The sequence below is a fragment of the Peromyscus californicus genome, unplaced genomic scaffold (assembly GCF_007827085.1).
Source record: "Peromyscus californicus insignis strain IS unplaced genomic scaffold, ASM782708v3 Scaffold_14__1_contigs__length_90479793_seg_2, whole genome shotgun sequence".
Taxonomy (NCBI): Eukaryota; Metazoa; Chordata; class Mammalia; order Rodentia; family Cricetidae; genus Peromyscus; species Peromyscus californicus.
Window position 1 is genome coordinate 22,250,021 of NW_026294436.1, and position 24,890 is coordinate 22,274,910.

Genomic DNA, 24,890 nt, shown 5'->3' on the forward strand with positions numbered 1-24,890 from the left:
ACTGCATACCACATGCCTTATATATATTGTGTTCTGTTGCCTTCCAACAACAAGCCTAGGTCCATATTGTTATTTATACTTAGCATAAACAGATTTCCTCAAGCTTTGGAGATGGTATCTGACCCAGCCTATCATATTTCCAAATGTGTGATCTTGTGGTGATGTCAGCTTGCATGAAACTTCCAGGCACAGACAAGCTCGGCTGGCTTATCACAAAACATATGGGTTGTGGAGCAAAGGAGGGGGTTGTCAGTTAAAGAGGAGAGACAAATGGACAGGGAGGCAGGTGGGCAGGGCTGGTAGAGAGGAGCCATACCCATCTCAACAGCTTCCCTTACCGCCTCTCCTCCATGATTGTCAGCCAAACTGCATGTCATCACAGGAAGTGAAAACTCCAGCAGCTCAATTGTAGGTTACTAGGACACCCAAAGGAGGGGCCACTCCTCAGTCGGCATCAGTCGCCATGGTAACCAGCATGCACCCGGCAGCCCCTCTGGAATACCTGGCTTACTCCAGGTTTTAAGAGACACAGCACAAGATACACACTAACTCTGCAGACAGAGAATGGTCCGCTACTGTGTTTTGAGAATGAATGGAGTTTTGAGAACCAAGGACGCTCTTCCATCACAGCAGCTCCCGGAATCTGATTCTACACACACCTTTCCTTCCTTGCTTCTTATTTTCTTTTTGTGGTGCGTGTGTCTTACCACGCTCCTCTCCTCACTGACCCCATACAGGCACCTATGTCTGTGACCCAGCCAGATCAGGCTGGAAGTGTCACTCAGTGCTGCTAGAAGCTGCTGCGTTCAATAATGAGTGGGAGCTGAAAAGTAAATAGGCAAGCTTCTTTGGCCCTCGTGGGGTCACCAACCTCCTAGAAATCTCCAAGCCTCGGGTGCCATGGCAATAACCTGGGCAGGCCCCACCTTCCTTCTCATGCCCAGGCCATCCCTGCTTCAGATCGGCTCACTGTGCAGGTGCCTACCTGCACACTTTAATGTGTCATCTAAGATGGGGGATGTGTGCTGGAAAATCTTCAGTGATGGTGCTAGGATGTAGGCCTTCTAAGGTGTAACTCGATCATGACAGCATAGATTCATGGTTAGTTATGGTGGGGGCAGCTTCCCGATAAAGCATGAGTTAAGCCCCCTCTCTCATGTATGTTCTCCTGACCCTCCACTTTCCCCTACAGAAGGTCCTGAGCAGACTGGCCCCTCAGTCTTGGACACCCATCTCCCAGAAGTGTAAGCAATAAATTTCTGTTCTTCATAAATGACCTCTTTGTGGTATTGTGTTATGGCGACATCCAGGGAGCTAAGACACGAGCCCAGACCACCCTTTGTGCAGTGTTTGAGTTTGGGACAGCAAGCGCAGCAAGCCAGGTCATGATGGGGAAAAGGTCGGTCACTGGGAGCCTGTGCACAATTAGCTTAGTTCTTAGTTTATTTTGTGAATTTATTTTATTTTTAATTGTGTGTGTGTGTGTGTGTGTGCGCGCACGCATACACGTGGTGCAAGTACCCCCTGAGGCCAGAAGAAGATGTCAGACCCCCTGCAGCTGGAGTTATAGGTGGTTGTGAGCCACCCTAATGTCAATGCTAGGAACTGAACTCGCGTCCTCTGGAAGAGTGGCAGGTACCCAGCCACTGAGCCGTCTCTCCATCCCTACAATTAACGGAGCTCTGTGCACAGCTACATGCTGTACTCATGACTCAGATCCCAAGCCACATGTGGGCACCATTTGGTGAAGGAGAACATTGCATGCACAAGTGAAAAGGGTCAGAATAAGTCCATATTGCTTAGCAAATAAATTCCTCTTCTCCCAGTGAGGATTAGATACGTCATTTTCAGCATGAAGGCAAACACACACTAGCAAATACAGTGTTACCATTATCTAGAACGTGCGTGTGACAGCTTAGGTCTGTCAGTGTGTTGATGTCTGTCCCCAGATGACTAATGATGGCTAGTGTGCATCGAGTCCTTACGATCTAAAGTAGACATAGCAACAAAGTTAATTCTCACATCGTATGAGACAGAGGCACTGGGGTCTACAGTTTCCAGCTGTGGTACCGAAAGAGGAAGCAGAGCACGCATCTAACCTCACCTGGCTGGGCAGAGGAAGAGGCAGCATGCTACACAGCAGCCTGGCTGTGTGCCTTTAGCCACTCTCCTGCTCCGGCAGCTGTGATATCGCTGTGTTGATAAGCCTGCTCTCAAAAGCCTGTCTAATTAACTGCATGCTGGGAGGAGCAAAGGGACGTCAAGACAGCACTGAAAAGCAATGAGACCGCTCCATTTACATTGGTATGCAAAATGAAAATTTTTTTTTAAATAAATAAAAAAGTGGGGGTTGGGGGGAACCTGCCTGCCTCTGCCTCCCAAGTGCTGGGATTAAAGGTGTGCACCACTGTACCCAGCTTTAATTTCGTTTTTATAAGTGAACAAACTAAAACTCAGAGAGGTTAGATGATTTGCTTAGTACCACATATCAAACTAGAGATGCTCAGGGTTGAACTCCAGATTCTAAAGTTAACCCACTGCTCCATCCCATGCAGAGATCCATCAGCCAAGGCTGTGTAAACGGATCTGCTGACCAGCAGGTTTTTTGTACTAACCCCAAGGGGCAACAACCATTATCGACTTCAGCTGCACATCCTGTCATTTCTTGTAGACCCAGAAAGTATCCAACCTAACACTTATTTATTTATTTATTTATTTAGTTCTAGGGTATTATGATTTCAAGGTGAAATGTTCCCCCATAGGCTCATGTGTTTGAACACTTGGAAGGTTGTGGAACCTTTAGGAGGTGGAGCCTTATTGGAGGAAGTGTGTCCCTGGGGGTGGGGCTTGACATTTTATAGTTGGGCCCACTTCCTGTCTGCTGTCTGCTTCCTGACAGTGGGTGTAGTCTGATGAACCGCCTCCCTGTGGCGACAGACTGTGAGCCAAGGGAGACCTTCCTTTAAGTTGCTTCTCAGGTATTTGACCACAGTGAGGAGAAGAGTACGTGGGGATAGAACCCAGGGCCTCCCATCTATGAGGCAAGGGCCCTACCCTGAGCTACATCCCTAGCCCCTTACCTACCATTTAGATCTGAAGTCCCTTCAGGGGAGAAACTGACGTCGCTTCCTGTACTGGAGCATCGGTTCCTCCCCATGTGTCCGTCCCCCGACCCGGCATGTTCATGGGCCAATGACAGACCTGGTCTAGCTGCCCACCAGTGGGATGCCTAGAGACTAGGCAGGAAAGAGACGGCAAAGGCAGAAGGAGATTCAGGGCATCTCTTCTCTGTCCAACCACACTCAGCAGGCTCTTTTTGGGAAAACCGTGCACACCCAGTACCCATGCAGAATTCTTGTCCCTGGTAGAGTTGGATGGGCATCTTAGGGCCTGGCAGTCAGGTGTGGGCTAAGCTGGAGGCAGAGGTCGGAGGCTGTGTTATGAGACTGGAGGTGTCTCTTTAAGACTTGAGTTCAGTGCCTCTGGGATAAAGAGCCAGTCTGGGAGAAGGCAGGGGCCTACAGTTTATTTGATTTGACATTTTTCAACGCCAGGATACTTTAAAGCCAAAGAGGAAACGAATCCCATCTGTTGCTGAGCCCCCAAGCACAGTTCAAGAGGACAGGCTAGGGAGGAAAAGGAGGGGACGGGGGAGGGAGCAAGAAGCTGGAACATCTAGCCACACACAGAGCACGGACACCACCTGGAAGAGACAGGGTGTGGCAGACAGTCACCACAATCTCTGTGTTTACCCGCAGCTCCCTCAAGATGGAGCCCGCTGATGCTGTCTACTGCTTTGTGACCCCTGGCATAGGGCTGTGCTATGGCAGTCCAGCCAACGCTGCAGATGGCACACCTCTGTGCACTATGAACAGCACCCCCTGGGGTTGTGGGGTTTGGCAGGCCTATGACTGGTTTGGCCCGCCACTTCCCATCAGTTACTGCCTCAGAGTTCCAGCACAGCCCACCCAGACCAGCCCTGACACAGACAGACATGGAGACACAAGTCAGAACCACATCCGGGATGGGATGGGGGTAGAGTGGGGTGAGGGGACTCTGAGTTCCTGTGTCTCGTCTCGGCCCCAGCACCTGAGTCTGGTTCTGGCCTCAACTCCTTCCCGCTTGTCTCTGGAGGCTTGGGATGGGGAGGACAGATGGCTGGGAGCCTTATCTTCTTACTCAGATTAAATTCCAGACCCCACTATTTTTAGAAAAACAAATTCCTTTTGTCTTTTCAAGGGGTAAGAACATCCCAAGCTGTCATGTGTGACAGTCTGCAGTGCCTTGGGGTGAATGTCGCCCTCCAGGACTGCCTCTGGTGTCACGCGGGCGATCAGTATAGGTGCCAACCTTGAAGTGGCTTGCTGACAGCTTGAGAACTCCCATGGGAGGCGCACCAGGACACGAGGGGGTCTGGAAAACTGCTTCATTTTAGAAAGTACTGACATTAGGTGGGGGCATTGTTTTCCTTTTTTTGTCTAGCGAACAGCTGAGCAATCATTAGCCACGCGCTGACATACTCAGATGAGGAGTCGACATTTCTTTCAGTTTTCCTAGATGATAACATTTGAATTAATCAGCAGGAGTGATTATGAAGCAGAGTCGAGCTGCATATTAAGAACTTTGTCGTAGAACTTTAATACTGTGTAAAAGGGAATGAGGTCCCGGCCACTGTGCCTGTGCAAGCAGGGGCTGAACAAGGCTGTCAGGATACTCTAGACATTTTTGTACAAGAAGAGAAGATCTTCAAACTATTGGGAGAACTTGGGGCGGCCGTGATGCTCGGGGTAGGCCTAGGAGGCTTAGATTTTTTTTTTAAATTAGCTATAAAACTCTTAGAAGGAAACACAGGAGAAAAGCTATATGCCATTGCATTTATCAGTGCCTTCTTGGATGTGGTACCCAAAGGCCCAGACAACAAAGAGAAAAAAAAATCAGATAAACTGGACTTTTTCATAGAGGAAAAACTTTAGCAGATGGTGTGTGTTTGGAGCCCAGCTACTAAGGACACTAAGGGAAGAGGATTGCTTGAGGTCAGGACTTCAAAACCAGACTAGAAAACGTAGTGAGAACCTCCCAACACACACACACACACACACACACACACACACTCTGGACCAGGCACAGCACAGCAAACCTGCAGTCCCAGCACTTGAGTAGCTGAGGCAGGATCTTGAGTTTGAGGCCAGTCTGGGTTATTGATTAAGACCTTGCCACAAACCAAAACCCAAACAATTTTTGTGTCTGTGCATCAAAGGATACTATCAATAAAAAAAGGGCAGCCCACAGAATGGTAGAAAATATTAACAAATCATGTATGTAATAAAGGATTACTACCCAGAATATATAAAGACTCCTAATAGCAAAGTCAAAATAATCTAATTTTTAAAAGGGCAAAGAGTTTGAGTAGACATTTCTGCAAAGAAGAACTCCAAATGGTCAACAGCACTGGTCCTTAGGGAAGTGCAAACCCAAACCATAGTGGAACATTGCCTCCCCTTTATAGAAAGGCTATTATTTAAAAAAGAGGAAAACAAAAAATACTGGTTGAGGATGTGAGAGAGAGAGAGAGAGAGAGAGAGAGAGAGAGAGAGAGAGAGAGAGAGAGAGAGAGAGAGAGACTCTTCCATGATGGTGATGGGACCGAAAACTAGGGCAGGCATCACGGAGAACAACATGTTGATTCCTCAAACAATTAGAAATAGTATAGACCTGCCCTATGGTCCAGCAATACCAATGACTGGGTATATTGAAAATATGACTGTGTTCACATGTTTATGGTAGAGCAATTAATAATAGCCAGGGCACAGAATCAACCTGTGTGTCCATTGACGGATAAATGATAAAGAAAATGTGGTATACATCCATGAAGGAATGTTATTTGACAATAAAGAGAATGAAATTCTGACACTTGCAGTCACATGGATGGAAATGGAGAACTGTGGGCTAACTGCAGCCAGCCAGGCACAGAAGGTTCCTTGTTCATGTTCCTAGTTCATGTACCACTCATATGGGGAAGCTGAGAAGTGGGTCTCACTAAGAAAGAGAGAGCCTAGGGGTGGCTACGGGACCCAGGGAGAGTATGAGGTAGCGGGGTGAGGGATGATGGCTAACCAGCACAGAAGTACAGTGAAGAGTAACTTTTGAAAATGATTTATTTTATTCTTAATTGTGTGTGTGTGTGTGTGTGTGTGTGTGTGTGTGTGTGTGTGTGTGTGTGTGTTGCAGATGCACCTGAGTGCAGGTGCCTAAGGAGGTCAGAGGCATGGAATCCCCCTGAAGCTGGAGTTATAGATGGCTGTGAGCCACCTAACGTGGGTGCTGGAAGCTAAACTCGGGTCCTCTGCAAGAGCAGCATATAGTTTTAACGACTGAGCCATCTCTCCAGCCCCAAGAGTAACTTTTAATATTCTATGGCATTACTAAAGTATGAGAAGTATCTCCTAATGTTCTGTGGTTGACAGCAATTAATTGTATGTTTCAAAATAACTGGTAGAGAGGATTTTTCATGTTCCCAACACAAAGAAATGACGTCTTAGTTGATGGATATGTCAATTAATTGATCTGTCCATATTGTACACCTATAGTGAAATATGAACAATTATTTTCACCAAAGTGAAAAGCAAAACAAAATCCAGGTGTGATAGTGCATGCCTATCATCTAGTACTTGGGAGGTGGAGGCAGGAGAATCGGGAATTCATTCAAAGTTATTTTCAGCTACATAGTGAGTTCAAGGCCAGCCTGTGCAGAACGAGACCTTGCTTCAAAAACCAGAACCAAATAACAAAAAACACCAACCCCCAACCAAAACGAAACTAAAATATATATATATATATATATATATATATATATATATATATTTGAAAAAACACAATGAAATTGTATTTACCACCCATTAGATTTTAAGTGTCCCATAGAGGTTGTGTGTTGGAAACTTTAGGGTCGGGTGGTAGACCCTTGAGGAGGCAGAAGCTAGTGTAATGCGTTTGGTCATTGGGAGTGTGCCGTTAAGGGCCATGAGACATTGTTCTCACCCACAGGGCAGTTGGCTTCACCATGCCCTCCCTCCATGGTGTGCTATATTGTTAAGGGCTTCAAAGCAACAGGGACAACCAGCCATGGACTGAAATCTCCAAACTCAGACCCAAACAAAACTTTCCTCTTTTAAACGAAGCATCTCAGATATGTTGCTACAGTAACGGAGAGCTGACTGACACAGTTAGGATGGTTATTTTTTTCTTAAACCAGAAACTAATGAACAGTGAGGCTTTCAAGACTGTAGAACTGGTGGCGATGTACAATGGTCCAGTATAGTAACTCCTCAAAAGAGTACATGTAGAATCACTGTATGACCAACAGTTCCTCACTCTGTGTACACCCCAGAGAACAGACACTTAGACAACAAACAAATATTTATACAACTTGGAATCATGGTGATTCCCATTTCCTAAAAGATGGCCAAAAAGATGAAATGACAAACAGAATATAGTACACACAACCAGTGAATGCTATTCAACCATAAAAAAGGAAATTCTGACATAATATGGATGAGTTTCAGTGATGCTATGCTAGGTAACATATACCACAAAAAGACATAGTATGAGTCCATTTGCATGAGTTACCTAGAATAGTCCAATCCACAGAGACAAGTTTGTAGACGCTAGTTGCCATGGCAAGAGGGAGGGAAGAAGAAGCCACTGTTGAATGAGCACAGAATTTCAGCTTGGTCACTTGACATGTACTGGATGCGGATGGTGGCAACCAGGGACAACAATGTGAATGTACTTAGTGCCCCTCAACTGCATTTAAATATGGTTCTTCTGATGCCCTCTCCACCCCCTCACTCCTTACCACCTGTGGCAGGTGAGAGAGCTAGCTGGTCACGAGAGTGGGCTCTGCCCCCCCCCCCCCCCCCCCCCCCCGTCTGGGCAGCACTAGAGCTGACCCTATTGTTGGGGACTGGGATGCTGACCCTGCCCCACCCTCATCTGCCATGCAGTGCCCTGGGCAAGGGAAAGATGCCCTCCCCCCTTCCCTCGTTATCTGTGGCAGGTGAGAAAGCTGAGCCCCCACCCTGGTCATGGTCACAAGAGTGAGACAACTAGCCCTGCCCCTCACCAGCTGCGGCACACAAGAGTGCCCTGTACCCGACCTGGACAGCACACCAGAGCCGACCCTGTTGTTGGGGTACAGGTGAGCCAGCTCTGAGGACATGAGAGCAGGAGAGCTGACACCCGTACCCCACACCTCCCTACAGCAATGGGGAGAGGGTCCTGCACCTCACCTGGGCAAAACAGCAGAGCTGGCCTGGGTGGTGTGAGTGTGAGTGAGCCAGACCCAAGGGCCCCCGGGAGCAGAACTGGCCCCGCCCCTTGCTGCAGGCTGCACTGGGTGACCTAGCTCAGGCAGTGCTGGGGAGCTTGTCAGGGTAGTGATGATGAGGGAAAGCTGGTGGGCTGACCAACCCAGCTACCACCCAAGCTCAGAACCAGGGCTATGAGATAGCCCACCCCAACATCCACCTCATCTATGAACTGCTGGAGCATGTGAAGGGGACGAACCTAGGGATCCAAAACAGCAGACTCTCCATGACATGGGAAAACAACAGGATATCTAAGAGGAGCCCCGGTGAGAGCCCATTATCCCTGGTGTAGCAGAAGCCAGAGGCCTCGGAGCCAGACCGATGACTCAGGCGATGAACCCTTGCAAGTAAAGATGAACGGACGAAAGGGTAAACTGTGTGCCTCAGCGGGCCACACCACAGCTTCCACGACAAGATTCTTTTCTCTCTCTTGTTTCATTTTTCATTTTTCTTTTTGTTTTGCTTTGTGGGGGAGGCTGCAAGGGCAGGAGGCAGATGCTATGGACCGGGAGGTAAGTGGAATTGGAGTCCATGATGTGAAATCCACAAAGATCAATAAAAGTTAAAAGAATTAAAAAAAAAATTATAGCTAGGCGGTAGTGGTGGCGCACACCTTTAATCCCAGCACTCAGGAGACAGAGTCAGGCAGATCTCTGAGTCCGAGGCCAGCCTGGTCTACAGAGTGAGCTTCAGGATAGCCAGGTCTACACAGAGAAAAAAAACCCTGCCTTGAAAAACAAAACAAATTGCTGGGTGGTGGTGGCACACGCCTTTAATTCTAGCACTTGGGAGGCAGAGCCAGGCGGATCTCTGTGAGTTCAAGGCCAGCCTGGTCTACAGAGCAAGATCCAGGACAGGCACCAAAACAACACAGAGAAACTCTGTCTCAAAAAACAAACAAACAAACAGAAAAAACAAAACAACAACAACAAAACGTTCTTCTAAAATGGTGACTCTCCCGTACACTGCACTGGTTATCTAACTGAATTTTAAGCATGTGACTCCGTGGGCAGCAGCGCCAGAGCCTTTCTCGGTCTGCTCTGCCCACTTCTTAGAAGAATGAACATCTTCAGTTTGCCGAGTGATAAACCAGGGAGCCACTTGCTGCTAGACAGGGCCGGGAGAGCTGACTGGAAGCTCACACAGCCTGAGAAGAACCAGCCAGAGGACAGTCCCCATGAGATAACTGAGAAAGGGTGAGAGCCACTGCCATCCACTGTGGCTCACGTGGACAGCCTGTGGCCAACAGTGTCACCCAAGGGGAAGGCAGAAAGAGGCTCAGCAATCAGCCGCACTGCTCAGGTGGCCCAGCCCTGGAGGTCCCCGGGAAGTAGTTTAAATGGCTGATGGGTGAATGGGAAGGGCCCAATTCATCTTATAAACTGGAAAAACAGTTTTCTTAGGAAAATGACTTTTTTTTTAGTTTGTATGGGTGTTTTGCCTGCATGTATTTCTGCACATCACATCTGCACATCTGCTGCTGGAGGCAAGAAGAGAGCATCAGATCCCCGGGACTGGAGTTACAGGTGGGAGCAAGCGGCCATGTGGATGCTGGGACTTCAGATCAGGTCCTCCGGAAGAGCAGCCAGTGCTCTTAACCACTGATCCGTCTCTCCAGTTCATTTTGTAAATGACAGAGTCTGGCTGAGAACCACAGTGGGGATGAGAACTAACGGAGGCTGACGAAGGGTCACCCAAGGATTCTGGAGTCTAGCATATCCTGCTTTAACACAGAAGCACAGTGTGTAGTCTGAGGACGCTTGACGGAGGAGCAACGGTGTGCTTTAAACTCACTGGGCTTTATGAGCTGACTGACTCCTTCAATGCTGACGTCCTAAGCACACTTAGGATGACCTTCCCTTTATGGTCCAGGACAGGTACTCGGGGACAGAGAACACTTAAAACTAGGGCAAAAAGTTACCACCAGTTGAAAAGGGACCATAAAAGACACATGAAATGACATTGCAAACTAGCTTTGCAATTTATGCTCTCATCTACTTTGTGAATATTGCCAGGCCAGCCACTTATCATATGTTCTCCAAGAGGACTCCAGGCTTCCCTGGCCTCCCAGCTGTGGGGTGAGCAGAGAGGCTGAGGTCTCATTCTTCTCACTCTCGGGGACTGTGTTTTGACTTGACTCAATCAAGGGCACACACATTACCCAGAGGAAAGAGGATAAAAGGTAGGGGCTAAATGCTGTCCATCAGTCTGGGACGCTGACAACAGTCCTAACAGCTAACCCAGTGAGCAATCACACCGAGCCAGGAATTATACTAAGTGTTTTACATATATTAACCCTTTTTGTCTTCACAGCGGGCCATAGATTGCCCTACAGTTATGTGCATTCAGCAAATAGACAGATTAAAATACAGAGGTTAACTGAGTAGCTCAACTCAAACAGCTAGTTAATTCTAGAAGTCCTACTATTTTCTCAGGGTTGTGCTCTCTGTGCAGAGGTCCTGTGCCTTCCTGTACTTTGGGGACATTAGAGGGATTGTAAGAATGCTGCTAGATCTGGGGGCTCCCTGAGGGTGAGGATCCCGCCAGTCTTGGAATTCCCTAGCACAGAGGCCACAGTCCTGAGCCCTCAGCCCCAGAGGCTCCTCTATGCCCCATAGCCTGGGACATCAGGGGACAGGGACCTGACATTTCCACACAGGCACTTCCCAGGGCACATGGCCTGTTTGGAGCAGCTTCTCTGCCACGGGCTCTCCCTCCTCCCTACCACAGGCTTCTGACCACAGCAGCAGCTGGGGCCTGAACACAGCACGACTCCTCTCTATCCCTGCTCCAGGCTGGCGGATCTGAGCATGAGGTCGGGCCGCCCCTGGGATCTGCCAGGCAGTAAACAAGGCATTCATGCGTCAGTTGTTTTCCTCCAGAGCAGCCTCATCAGCTGGACAGACCGTGACCAGACCTGCCAAGTTTATCCCCATGGGTGGGCTGCGGGCTGGGAGTGGTGGACGGCCGGAACTCAGCTCAGTCTTTTCCAAGAGGCCACTTTCTATGCCCTTGAAGCTGCAGTTTTGTTAGGAGTGGCAATCTCTGGTAGTATGATTTGAGGCACCTGAGAGACAAGGGAAGGGCTGCTGCTGCTTTATGGGGTGTCTTAGGAGGGGAGGTCCCAGAAAACCATGAAGGAAGAGTGGAAGTGGCAGTCTGCTGAGAGACCCCAGAGAAGTTTCCAGAATCATGGCGCTCTCTGGTCTCAGGGCTTGAAACCCCATCAGTTCCAATTCTTTCTGTCCTCTTTTTACTTCCAAGACAGCCATGTCCATCCAAATTGTCTCCCTAAGTCTACCCTGTCTATTATGGCAGAAAAGATAAGCTGAGGGTCTCTAGGGGTCCAAGGGCAGGAAAGAAGGTTTAATAGACTGGAGTAGGGAATACGATGTGGCATTATGGGTAGAAGGATTGCAGAAACAGAAACCCAGGATATAAACCAAGGGCCAAGGTAAGGAGGCCTGGAACCCCAGGCAGAGGAAGTAGAGACACCACCCCCACTCTGTCTGACCGACACTTTCATTCAAATGGTGTTTTCTCTTAGCGGGTACAAGGAGGTGACATCCTTAGCCTCGTTTTGCAGATGTGGAAGCAAACTGAGTCATCTGTGGTCTACCCAGTTTGCAGAAGAGCTGGGCCTCAAAAAGGTTTCCAGAGCTCTTTGGGCCAGACTTTTTGGAGGACAGGCTCAGAGACGAGAATACGGGCATACGTTTATGGACCAATCAGCTCCTCTGCTGCCAGCCCCACCCACCATACCCCTCTAGAACAAGCCACATCTGATTGCAGAGGCAGGCACTGCATGCACACTAGCCCTCCGCAGACCCCTTTCGTCACAGCACAACAAACACATGCTGAGCTCCACTCTCCTTTTAAGGCATCCCATCCCACCACTCCTTCTGCTCTTCGGCACCAGCTGTCCGAGGGCCCCTGGGCTTACCCTGTCGTGATGTCATCATCCTCTGTCATGGTCTTGCCCATGAGGTCACTGTCACTCATGTAGCCGGACTTGAGGTCCACCTCATCAGAGTCCAGGGACTCCACCAACTCCAGGCGGGAGATGTGGCTGAGCTTGCTAGGGCTCCGCATAGGCATTGTGTGGGAGTAGTGTGCCCGCTCCCCGTGCATGTACCAGGCTGGCGGCCCCTCGGAGCGGCAGCTCCCCCCGACAGAGGGTGCATCGCCAGCCTGCAGCCGGGGACTGGACTGGCCATAGCGCCAAGAGAGGGGAGAGGAGCGGTTGGAGAGGCTGGATACACTTCGAGGGTTGGCATCATCGCTGTCGTAACAAGTCATCTCCAGGGAGCTGCGGAGAGAGCGGATGGCACAATTTAGTCCTCAGCCCAACCGCTCTGTGCCCTGTCCCCTCACTGGGATGCCCCTCTGTAGGGGCTCCTAAGTGTATGTTCCTTTGTTACAGGCTATCCCAGACTGTCAAGGGACAGTGATCCTAAGTAGCCAAGACAGCAATCCCATACACTCCTAAGAGCCTATGCTGTGAGTGTGGCTAGGGTTTAATATATTTTTTAAAATCATTTTCTGGTAAATAGCCCAAAGAAATAAATTAATCTTGCTGGTCCACTGCTTCCTTATCGGTGAGATGGGACCGTGCCTACCCTATGTAATGTTTGTAGAGTTGGGAGGGCTGCAGCCATACAGATCTGACTGGGCCCGACATGTAGAAGATGCTCACCCAACCAGAAAGAGCCAGTGAGGCCTGGTGGGTCAGGAAAAGTGGAGGCTACTGATCACCAGAGCTCAGAAGATCTTAACTGTTCACTTCGTTCAGGATGTGGCCATCATCTCTGTCTAGAGCTGATTCTCGGGTACCATTATCTACGAAAACCTAAAATCGGATGTTGAAGGTACGAGACAAGCTTTTGGGAACCTGAGACATGAAGCAGGCCCCAGGAAGACTGGTTCTAGCCATAGGCCTGGGCATCAGAGGAGGAAACAGAGCCTCCTCAGGGAACAGACACGACCTTCACTGGGTAGAGGAGAGGACCCAGGAAAGGAGACGAGAGGTACAATAAGATCCAGGAGCCCCAAGCATCCAGGCCACCAAGCCAGGCCAAGAAAGCTGCAGGCAGGCAGATATCAGAAGGCCTGAGGCTAGAGACTCACTGAGGCCTTCTCTCACAGGGCCAGAGAGGAAATATGGCTGAGATGTGGCAAGAACGGTGATTAGGGATTTGGTTCAGGCTGTGATTGATAAGTTCACTAAGCCAGGCAGTGGTGCCACTCCAAATTATTTTTGCCCCTTCTCTATCACTGAAGTCAGACAAGGCTGAATTAATGACATGAGGTGTGTGGGCCACCAAAGCTAGCACATCTGAGGCAACCTGTGGCTAGACATGAGGGTCACAAAGCAGAAGAATCTTTGATCTGTGACCACATCCCTTTCATAGCCACTCTCAGGGAAGGGATGGGAGGCAGACATTGATTTTATTATTATTGTTGTTGTTGTTTTTATGAAGTTGCTTGGAAAAAGAAAAACCCTCCAAAATGGTCTCTGTTGAGCCTGAATAAATGTTCTTTCTATTCCTTAGCAAAATTGGAGGGGGAGGGAGGGTCAGTGGTCCTGAAAAACAGCACGATGGGGTCCTTGCCGCTGACCTGTGGGCCATCAGTGACCTCTTGAGTACTCCCAGCCGACCTACGCCCGTCCTTCTCTCTGGGCCCAGCAGTCCCAGCATCCTTTGCAGTTCTGCATCCGTTTCCAGTTACTGCGGACCTTGACACCATCTCCTGTGGGAGAATGGCAATCCCCTGATGGCAGGGAAGCCAGGGTCGTGGTGTAACTCAATCCCAGTGCTCACCCTGTATTCTAGCACTTCACAAGGGAATCAACAGGAAGCAGACCCAGGACGGCTGTGCTGAATGCAGTAGGGACTGTTTCACCACAGAGGAAGGTCAGGGCCTCATGCAGTACGGGCTTAACAGAAATAAGCTGCCCATGAAATGGTTATGGATGATGATGATGGAGAAGGAGAAGAGGGGATAAACAGCAGCCGCAAATCATGGTGAGAGCATGGAGGTACCCAGGGGAGCTGGTGTGGGTAGTTGGTGTCCACCACGGTAGCAAGCGCATGAGGAAGTGGGGGTTCCTCACTCCGTTCTGTCTCTGGCCTACCCTCTGTGTTACTCTCTGAGCATAAAACGCCTCTTCCCCTATTTTCAGGCTCTATTTTTTTAAGCACCCAAATCCATCTCTAGATCTCAGTGGAAAGGGTTTCTAGCTCAGAGCTGATCTCCTGACCTCCAGCGGGTGCCCAGTCCCAGGCTGGCTCCTCTGGGGAGGTCACTTTTGCTTCCTCTCCAGCCCCAGTCCCTACCTCAGACTCTCTCTAGTGAGGGAAACATACCTACAGAAATAGAGGAAGCAAGTTTCCAAAAAGAAACGGAGTCTGAGTTACCCTGTGAACTCCAGGGTGACAGCAACCTTGGCAGAGGTACCCCTTGAACCCTGAGGCCCACGGGGATATGGCCGTGTTTGCTCTGAAGGCTGGTGCCCCATGCTGTATGGACGCAGAGTTGCCCCCAGCAGCCTGTGGGTCCAACAGGTGCCTCTTCTCCAAGGTCCTCTTCCTAGCCTAGGGAATATTACTATTCCAAGGTGCAGGGAAAGATTGATGGATAGCACCTTATAAAGCAAAAGAGCCATAAAAGTCAGCACAAAACCGGACTGCTGGTGTGGAGCAGAACTAATATAAACCAAAGGCTAAGAGAAGACGTGGCCCCTAGTCCATGGTAAACAGAAGACAGGCTTTTGCTGGTACTTTCTTTCCCATAAAGGGCGAGAGGGGCCAGAGGCCCCAGGGCGCTTGTCTCAACCAGTCAGCACTAAGAGAAGGCTTTAGGCTTCTCTTCCCCATACAAGCAGGGTCTTCCCGATCTCCCAGGGGCCTCAGGGCAGGCGTCGGGGCACCAGGCGCCTAGACAGCTGCCTCTGCCCTGTTTCTGTGGGTGAGTCATTTGGGGTGTGACTCTCAGAGCAAGTCAGCAACTCTTGGCTTCTTTGGCACGATCCTGGCGGGTGACTTGGCATTGAGAGATGTTCCAGAAACTTCCTTGGACAAGGGGTAGGGGTGAGGATTTCATCTATCGGTGGCTAAACTGCCGGGTGATTCAGCTGACTGGGAGCCCCACTCTACTTGGATTCCTGCTTAGGGCTTGTGGGATGGAACAGAGACTGTTTGGGGCTCCTGAAACCACACTGACCACCTCTCCTCAGACTTCCTTGATGACCTCCATTTTAGTCGTAAGGTAGATGCTTAGATGTCTGGGAATAAGAGCCTGGTTTTTCAAGGCAGGGATATGAGTGGGGGTGTGGGAGGCAGTGGGAAGTAAGAGAAGGAGACAAGTCTCAACAGGAAGACCTAGGGCCAATGGATGAATGCTCCTAAGACACAGAACAGCAGCAGTCATGGTGGCCCCACATAGATGGAGATGTCTGAAAGGGCCCTAGGGCCAATGGATGAATGCTCCTAAGACACAGAACAGCAGCAGTCATGGTGCCCCCACATAGATGGAGATGCCTCAAAGGTAATGGGTTCGCTGACATTGAGGGTATGCAAGTGTGTCTGGATACTCCTCTGACAGACCATGCTCCGAGCTGACAAAAGTCCTTTTCCCATTAACCCTATGTCCCAGCTTTGCAGTCAGTTTTCTAGCACCAGGCAACAGAGAGGAACCTATCTCCAGTTTAACTGAGGAGGCTTCGGTTCCTAACGCACAGGCTTCGAGCCTCCATGCCCATGCCCCGTGATTTCCCAACCTCGGCTGCCTGCTCACCTCCCTCCTCAGAACTTAGCTGTGTCCTCTGTCCCCCTTAGGGCTGACAGTATGAGCTCATCTGAGCAGCCCAGGGAAGTCCAGAGGAACCGAATGGGAAATTCTGACTCACAGGGGCCGGGGCCAGAATGCTGCTCTAGGGAAAAGGGCTGTGGGGAGAGGTGTGTACCCTGTAGTTGGAGGCTTGGGGGTTTCTCTAAGGGTTGGGGGACAAGCGGGATACTATGGGGCTGATTTTGTGGGTGATGGTACGTAGACCCTTCCAGGTACTCAGCCCTTCTTTGGGAGTGACAGAAGTAGCCAGAGGACACAGGCTGGCAGAGGGCTGAAGAGCCCAGGTGTTGGGAGGATCCGGGTCCTAGCATCCCAGAAGGATAGGACCTGAAGAGTAGAGTGGTGTTTAGTAACAAAGCCCTCTTGACAGATGAGGACGTATGACAGACCACACACCTGGGCTTCCCACCCTTACCCAGCCGATTTCAAAGTGATTCCGGATAAGTGAAAGCCCGTGCTCAAGCATAAGCAGAGACAAGACTCCATGGGGCTCCTGCTGAGGTGCTGGGTGCCCTTTCTTTGCAGCACTGGCAATGTGGGGATCCAGACACCTGTGTCCACAGAGGCCAAGGCCACAGACCGGTCGACTTGGGATGCTTATGTGGAGATGCAGAAAGACCCTGAAGCCTTGCCCTCCAGACCCAGGGAGAGGACGTCACCAAGGGCAGCTCAGGCTTTACCTGTGAGTCACCTGGGAGCCTCGAAGGCTGGACATGGTCTCTTCCAGGTTCTGTCGAAGGTCCAAAACATTCTGGACTGTCCTCTTTCTCTGTGACTCCGGATCTGACAAGGAGAGCAGAAAGAAGCTGGTGAATGAAGAGGGCTTCCTGAGGAAACTGGGGGCCAGGGCAGGGGAGACAGACCAAATCTTCCTGAAACCAGGCCCTGGGGCCAGTCACCTGCTTCTTCTGTTTCCCCAAAGATGACCAACAGAGCAGGTACAGGCCTCCACATCTGCCCCAGGCCGGCTGAAGCTCCAACCCTGATAAGGGCTGCAGACAGGGTCACTGCACTCCCCCAGACCCTCTCCCTGAGTGACCGATACTGCCTCTGGCTTTGGTTTGGGGAGGCTCTTCTCACAGCAGAGGCAGCGGTCACAGGCAAGGTTTCCTGTGGTGGAATGTAATGAACACTCCCCTGAAATCTCCTTTGTAGCACTCTGCTGGTGTGTGCTTAGGGCCTTTGACAGAGGGGACACTCTGATGGGCAGTGTTTGTCCATTTCCATGGTATAAATATTCCTACATGGCCAGTTTCAATCCATCAGCCTGTCACTAGCCAGTGTTCCGAAGGCTTGGGAACACGTGGAGTTGCTCTGTGGGGTCTAGGAGGCAGTCCTGGCAAAGCCTCCTGAAGGTGAGGTGGCTGATGGGAGCTAGAGATGAGCAGTCATTTTCTGGGGGCAGTTCAGATCCTATTCAAGAGTTGGAAATCCTGACTGAGGAAGAAGTATGGGTGTGGCCAGAATCTGGACTGGTCAGGACCACTTTGCTCAACCTTGGTTTCCCGGCAGGATGACGTTAGCCTGGACCATTGAGAGCCTCTACCCATAAACAAAGCTTCATCCTTTCTCCCATCTAGGATGGAAATAGCATCCAAATGATGCAACTCAAAGAACCTTCCTCTCCCTTCTATTGACCTAGCCAACAAATCTTTATCAAATAACCACTTGGGGCTGGGTGTGGTGGCCCACAACTTTGATCCTGGCACTCAGGAGGCAGAAGCTGGTGGATCTCTTTGAGTCTGAGGCTAGCCTGGTCTACATAGCAATTTCTAGGCCAGCTAAGGCTACATAGCAAAGCCCTATTTCAAAAAGGAAAGAGATAAAGACAACAAAAATCCCCAAGCAACACCCCCCAAAATGAATGCAAATGAAACAACAAAGACGCCACCAGAACTTGGTACTGGGCACTGTGCTAGGCTCTCAGGACACGTGGTGAAGGCCCTGCCCCACAGTTTACCGTTGATGTTGGGAAGTCACTGTCACTGCACAGGACCCAGCTTCCCCAATCTTCTTCAAAAGGCAGTCTTCATTAGTCAGTGACAGCAAGATGAGCGTGGGACAAGCCCTCTCCTCCCTCCCGCAACCCTTCCAGCCTCCTGGGCAAGCCAGCCTTACCCCCACTCCCAGCCCCAGCCTCTCTCCACCCACAGACTCAGCAGGAGAGCAAGCTCCTTTTGGCTGCCAAAGAGAACATTTCCGAATCCCATAAGAGGTATTTTTTTTCTCAGGACTGAGCTCAGGCTGGCTGGCTGTCACTGGATGGCTGGCCAAGAGAGGCTGGGTGGGGTGGCAGGGCCATGCTGTATGGCTCTCCCCAGAGCCTCTGGGGCATTTTCTCTTAGGACCAGCTCTAGACCTGGGCCTGGCCATCTCTCTGTTTTGCTCCCTTGGGGTCTTGTCCCTATCCCGCAGCTTCTCATGGCCAGTCCCATGTACACAGCACTCCATGATGGGGTCAGTGAACAAGGACGAACGGCAGGCCTCCATGCCAGTGGTCTGTGCTCTGTCCCCAGCCTTGGCATCATCTCTCTGGCTGCCCATGTCTGTTTATCCTGGCAAGTGTCACCTCGTGAACTGATCCATGACTTTAACCGATGGCTTGGCATGGGATGCAGGGTCAGAAAGTGTACACCTATATATTTTAAGGTTTAATTCTCAAGTGCCTATGTGGGAACCTAGAAGATGGTGCCAAGGTACAGGTTTCGCAGGAGGGTGATGCTTTCTATGGTTTTCACGGAAATGATCCAATGTACACTCCTCTCCAAAGTGAGTTTCCAAAGAGGAAAGTGACAGAGTTATTCAGAGACTTATGGGTGTGCCCAGTCCTTTACACACATCATCCAGTTGAATCCTCACAACATTTCTGGGAGATCTGTGCTATTGTTCCATTTTACAGAGGAGAACACTGGCATTCGGAGAGATCACATAAGTTTGTATGTGTGTGTGTGTATGTGTGTGTGTGTGTGTGTGTGTGTGTGTGTGTGTGTGTTTGTGTGTAGTGGTTGGATATTGTGGCATTAAAAAAATGTCCACCTCTCTTTAAGGAAAAAATATTTAATCCACACAGTCAGTCAGCTTCATTCCCGATTCCCTAGGCCTTGGGGCACAGCAGGGCATGATGGAAACTAGAACCCAAAGTCTTGGTAGTGACAGAGAACCTATATCAACTCTTGACCTCTCAGTCACGGTACCCTCTTGCCCCAGTCTCCTCAAAGACCTCCACCCACCCCCTACATTTTTCCATATCAACAAAGTAGAGTAGGGCAGCCCCCAGGGCTAGACTACTCAAAAATCAGACACCGAGGTCCTTGAAATGGCTCAGCTCAGCCCTGTGTGTCAACAGAGAAGGTAAGAGGTTAAGGTGCAGGAGTGCAACCAGCAGGAGGTGGCGGAGGCCAAGAATTGTCTGCAGTCCCCAGAGTGGAATAGGGGAGGCAAAGAGGTGACTGGATCTGTTGAGAGCCCTGGCTGGGGCAGTCCTGAAGAGGCTACACCCTAGAGCTCCTCGTGCCTCAGCAGTGCCGCCTGGTGGCCATCTAGGGTATGCCACCTCTCTCTCTCTCTCTCTCTCTCTCTCTCTCTCTCTCTCTCTCTCTCTCTCTCTCTCTCTCTCTCTCTCTCTCTTTCTCTCTGTCTCTTTGTCTCTCTCTGTCTCTGTCTCTCTCTCTCGTGTGTGTGTGTGTGTGTGTGTGTGTGTGTGTGTGTGTGTGTGTGTGTGTGTGTGTGTGTGTGTGTTGTGCCCTCTTGGGAAGAAAAGATACAGGAAACTGAAACCCCAGGATTTACATGCATGTAAGAACTGACCACTGAGACCCAAGAAGCTACAGATACTTAACCTAGTTGTATGTGTGTGTGGAATGCATGAGTGTGTGTGTTCAGGGAAGGGGGTGTAATATTCACACCTGTGATTTCCCAAGGCATTTTTCGATGTTTAGCTTAAAAATACATTAAGTTGTACTTGCAGAAGAACTCAGTCCACCTCTTCCCCTCAAGCACTCCAGATCTGTACCCTGCCATACCCCAGCAACTGGCCGGCCCACAGCTAAGCATGCTTCATTCTCACTGTGTCCAGTGAGAGTGAAGATCTGGGAAGGGGTGGAGGGATGTGAGGTACTAGTCACTCTGTGATGACATTAACATAACCTGAAGGTGCTCTACTTTACTCTGTTGGTTAAGTCCCGATGTCTTGGAGGCTGCCTCCCTCTATCTTGGTCAACTCTGTGGCCTCGGCATGAATGGACCTGGGGGCAAAACAGAGCTAAGGTATGTGAAGATGGAGGCGTCTTCTCCCTACTGTTGCTCAGGACGTTCCCAACCTATGTGGCACCTTTGTGCACATAACAGCTAAGTTTTTGAAGAACAGGTTATAGCGCCAAGAATGAAGTGTGTGTGTGTGTGTGCATGTGTGTGTGCATGTGCGTGTGCACGCACTCACACATGCACGCACGCACACACCTACAGAGAGTGTCCTGTCCATGAAATCTAATGGCTAAGGATCAACAATCAAATATATTAGACACACAGGAACACGCACACAGAATTGCCAGTAATGCCAGTGACCACGTGTTTGCCACGCATGAGGCACGACGCTGGGTGTATGACTCCACGGTGTTTAATTGGATTCATCATATCTGTTTGGATTCCAAAACCCCTATTCATTTTTCCATTATGATGCTGTGCCTCAGAATATGCTCATCTCACCAAGGTGTGCCGGTTCTGCAGACACAAACACGCCTCCCACTACGTGACAGGAAGGTGACTAAGAAATTTTCACGGAAGAGAGGCAATTTTTGCAGGAGAAGGGAGGGCCTAGGGGACACTGGGAGGGTGATGGGAGCCGATTTCTTCTACCTGCCTGACATCAGACAGGGGACAGGCCTCCCAACAATGACAAGACTGAGCAGCTGCTAACCTAAAGACTCAACTTAGTGTCAAGAACGTAATTCTTAGGCCCGTCACTGTGGAGCATGACTTTAATCCTGGCACCGAGAGGCAGAGGCAGGTGGATTTCTGTGAGTTCCAGGACAGCCTGGTCTACATAGCGAGCTCCCAGGACAGCCGGGGCTATGTTGAGAGAAACCCTGTCTCAAAAAGGAACAGACAACAACAAAAAACAAAAACAGAAAAGCATAGTTCATAGTGTAAAGAAGAAAACCCAGCATTCAGGTGCTCCGCGGCCCTTCCCAGCTGGGTTGATCTCAAACAGGTCATCTCATCTTAACTGCAGTTTTCCTCTCTGCTAAGTGGGGAGAGGGATGGCCTCACCTAGTCCGGCTGTGTCAAGGCTGAAGGACCAACACACTTAGCCTAGAGCCCGGCACACAGCAAGCTTCCTGGAAATGTAGCTCGGATCCGGCAGAAGGCAGAGGTGGGCGGGTAGTGGGGCCCAAGCCTCCCACTCTCTGCCATTCACAGACAGGAGGGACTGGAGGCCCTCATACCCGGACCTAGGGGCAAATGAGATGCTCACCAGACCTGGCTTCTGCATTATCAAGCCTGATAGCTGCTTCTCTCAGGGCTAGTCTCGCCTGTGGGGTGCACTTGGCTAAAGGGACTTGCTCCGGCTGGAAGGCTAAAATATGGTATAGCAATGTACAGCGAGCCTCCAGCTCAGGGTAAAAGCTCCAACAGAGACCCGCAAGTTCCAGGAGGAGGAGGCTCAGGGGGATCCGTCACCCAGTACTCAGATTTCCCCACATTCTGTGAGGGTTTTAATTATTAGCCAGCAATTAAGTAAACTGCAATGACGGACTGTCAAAGCCTTAATTACTTCCAATGTTCCAGAACCCACACGAGCCATGGAGCCCAGGGTAGGGCAGCTGAGAACTGGGTTTGTACCTCCTCTCTAGACTGGCTTTCGCTGTGAGTGTCTGGGTGAAGTGCTAGCCCCCCAGGATGGGTAGGAGCAAGCCTAGAGGGGGCTGGAGAGCATCTGCCACCTTCTCACATTAAGGACGGACATGACCTCCCCTGTGAGTCCGCAGAGGGGACTCGGGGCTGCCGCGACTCCTGGCCCGGGCTCTTTTTTCTCTGTCTGGTGCTGTGGGCTGTGATGGAGGCTGAGATGTATCTGCAGAAGGGATAACTCACAGCCAGAATGAACCACGAGGGACGGCCTGGGCCTAGATCCATGGCGAAATCCAGGCCAGCCTAAATGACCTGGAAACAGGAAGGACCGAGCCTCTCTGCATCTGTTTCTCACACCCCCTCTCAACAACTCTTCAGAGGGAGAAAATTCCCCGACCCCATTTGGTCCCAGCACAGGGTTCAGATCTTTAAATCCTGGAAATCTGCCGTGATTTCGGCTTCTAAAAAGATCCCAGCCCTAGCCCGTGGGCCCCTTTCTCCTAGTACTTACTCCAACAATGGGAAAAGACACCGGGGAGATCCACACATGGCTGCCAGTATTTGTTGAGCAATACTTTGTGTTTCGGTGGGTCAAATGTCTCTGGGAACCTCAATCTTTTCTCCACTCCAGGACACAATTCCACCAACTCCAGCAAGGCAGGAGGCCGCCCCAGTGCACTCCTGGTCTGAGGGCACATGCCAGGGTACCCCGGAGGTTTGAGTTAAACTAGGCAGTTCTGTGGGGTCTGCATCAGTCATCTTGTACTGGATTAATTCCCACCCCCTGCAAAGGCTGAGTCCTCCACTGTGGCAGGGAAAGTGTTAAAAGCTGACAAGTGAGGCGGTCTATAGACCTTCTCTGCCCTAGGGTAGAGCACAGCAGCTTGTCTGAAGGGCAACTCCATCCCCTCCCTACACCCCCTTTTCAAATCATCTGTTGACCCCAGACGTCCTAGAAGGATGCTGGGTGGGCGGGCCTCCAGGCCAGAGACACCCCACTGTCATGGAGCGTGCAGGCGGGGGACTATTTATTCTGTTACTAATCCTATCATTCCACTCATCCCCCCACTTAAGTTACAATATTGTCGGAGGCAGCTGTCACTGAACCCCGCGGTGCGGCAAATGCTGTGCTTGTATCTGCTCAGCACTCTTGCTCCCCAGAGGAGCTCCCAGAGAGTTTCTCTTTACCTCGGAGAACCCACTCAGGCAGTGAGTGGACTGGCCGGAGTCTTCCTGCTCCAGAATGAGGCACCAGAAAACGGGGACTCAGAAAACAATGTTTGGCCATGTGGGGGCGTTATACAAAAACTAGGAACTACAAACAAATCTGAGGCTGTGGTGATCTCTTGTTTGTACTCTTAGCAAATAAAGTATACCTGAAGATCAGAGGACAGAGCCAGCCACAGCGCTAGCCACAGAGGTCAGGCAGTGGTGGCACGCACCTGGAGGCAGAGGCAGAGATCCGTCTGGACTTCTGTGAGTTCAAGGCCACACTGGGCTACACGAGATTAATCCAGTCTAAAAGAGAAACAGAGCCAGGCAATGGTGGCACGCACCTTTAATCCCAGCACTTGGGATCACACACCTTTAAGCCCAGCACTAGGAAGGTTGAGACAGGAAGTGATATGGCTGGGCAGAGAAAGGAATATAAGGCGGGAAGAGACAAGAACTCACTCTCTTTCAGGCTGAGGAGTTGGTAAGAGGTGGTGGCTGTGGCTTGCTCTGCTTCTCTGATCTTTCAGCTTTCACCCCGATATCTGGCTCCAGGTTTTTATTATAAGACCATTTAGGATTCGTGCAACAGGGGGCTAAACAGAGAAGTGTACACAGGCACTACAGCCTGGGGTTGCCACGCAGGGGTCTCCCCAGTTTATGGGCAGTTTTGATTTTCACTGAGGGAAAAATCCCAAGGGAACATACCAACCAGCTGCGGAACTTGGGTAAGTGAGTTCTCCTTGGGCCTTAGTCTCCTGGTCTGTAAGCAAGGGAGCTGGGTAGAGAACACTTAAGCTCTGGCAGTCTAGAACTATGCTCTGACACAGGTAGAGGACCCCTCCCCCTCCCCCGCACCTTAGGCTGTCTTGATCTTGGTGCCTGGCTGAGGTCTGTAAAAACTCCTACTTTTAAGCATAGATGCCAGGGTGTCGCCCCCAGTTTCTGTTTCAGCGGGCTGGAGGTGGCACCCAGGAATCTGCTGCACTGCCATCCTAAATCAGGTGACCTGATTGGAGGGTCCTATTTTGGGAAATCCTTGCATGTGGTTGCACACTTGGAGAACAGACTACCTCTCAAAAAACTAGGGCTCAATATCCCCACACAAGGTGATGGGGAAATGCCTCTGGTACAAGCTGTCTCTCTGTTCTCTGCTACATCTTTAGGCTTCTGGTAAGACATCCACCAAAATCTTGCTCCTTGGTAGTGTAGCCAGGGGATGCCAACCTCATTCATCGTCAGGTCTCTAGGGCTTGCTGAAGAGATGAACCACACGGGGGCGCTATGGGTCCTCAGCCGCCTGCAGTCCTGCTAATGCCGCAATGCTGCAAGATGGGCAGCCGGCTGGCTCTCTGGCACGGGAGAAAGTTGCCCAAAGGCCTCCTTCCCTTTGCATTCTGCTTAGGATTGCTTCCTTACAGGCTCTGCACTCCTGGGACAGACATGCTTCTCTGTACCGCCAGCACCCGGGCCCTGGCTAGGTTAGCACACTTGGAAGAGAGTCTAGTGTTTGCAGCATCAACTTGGCTGAGCCATCATCTACCCAGGCAGGGCCTGCCCTGCTCCTGGGGACAGTTTAAGAGCAGGGCCTGGTTTACAGGGATTATTCAAACC

At 50.5% G+C, this 24,890-nt stretch overlaps 1 protein-coding gene across 5 annotated transcripts in view; it reads right to left on the minus strand.

The window, feature by feature from the left end:
* The window catches only part of Nav1 (neuron navigator 1), a 263,326-nt gene that overhangs the window by 91,525 nt on the left and 146,911 nt on the right, over positions 1-24,890 (minus strand). For all 5 annotated transcript variants that reach the window (XM_052737052.1, XM_052737051.1, XM_052737050.1 and 2 more), the window contains 2 exons: positions 16,895-16,997; positions 12,307-12,672 (listed from right to left, as the gene is read on the minus strand). In XM_052737052.1, coding sequence (XP_052593012.1) covers positions 12,307-12,672; positions 16,895-16,997 — 469 coding nt within the window. The remainder of the gene's footprint in view (positions 1-12,306; positions 12,673-16,894; positions 16,998-24,890) is intronic.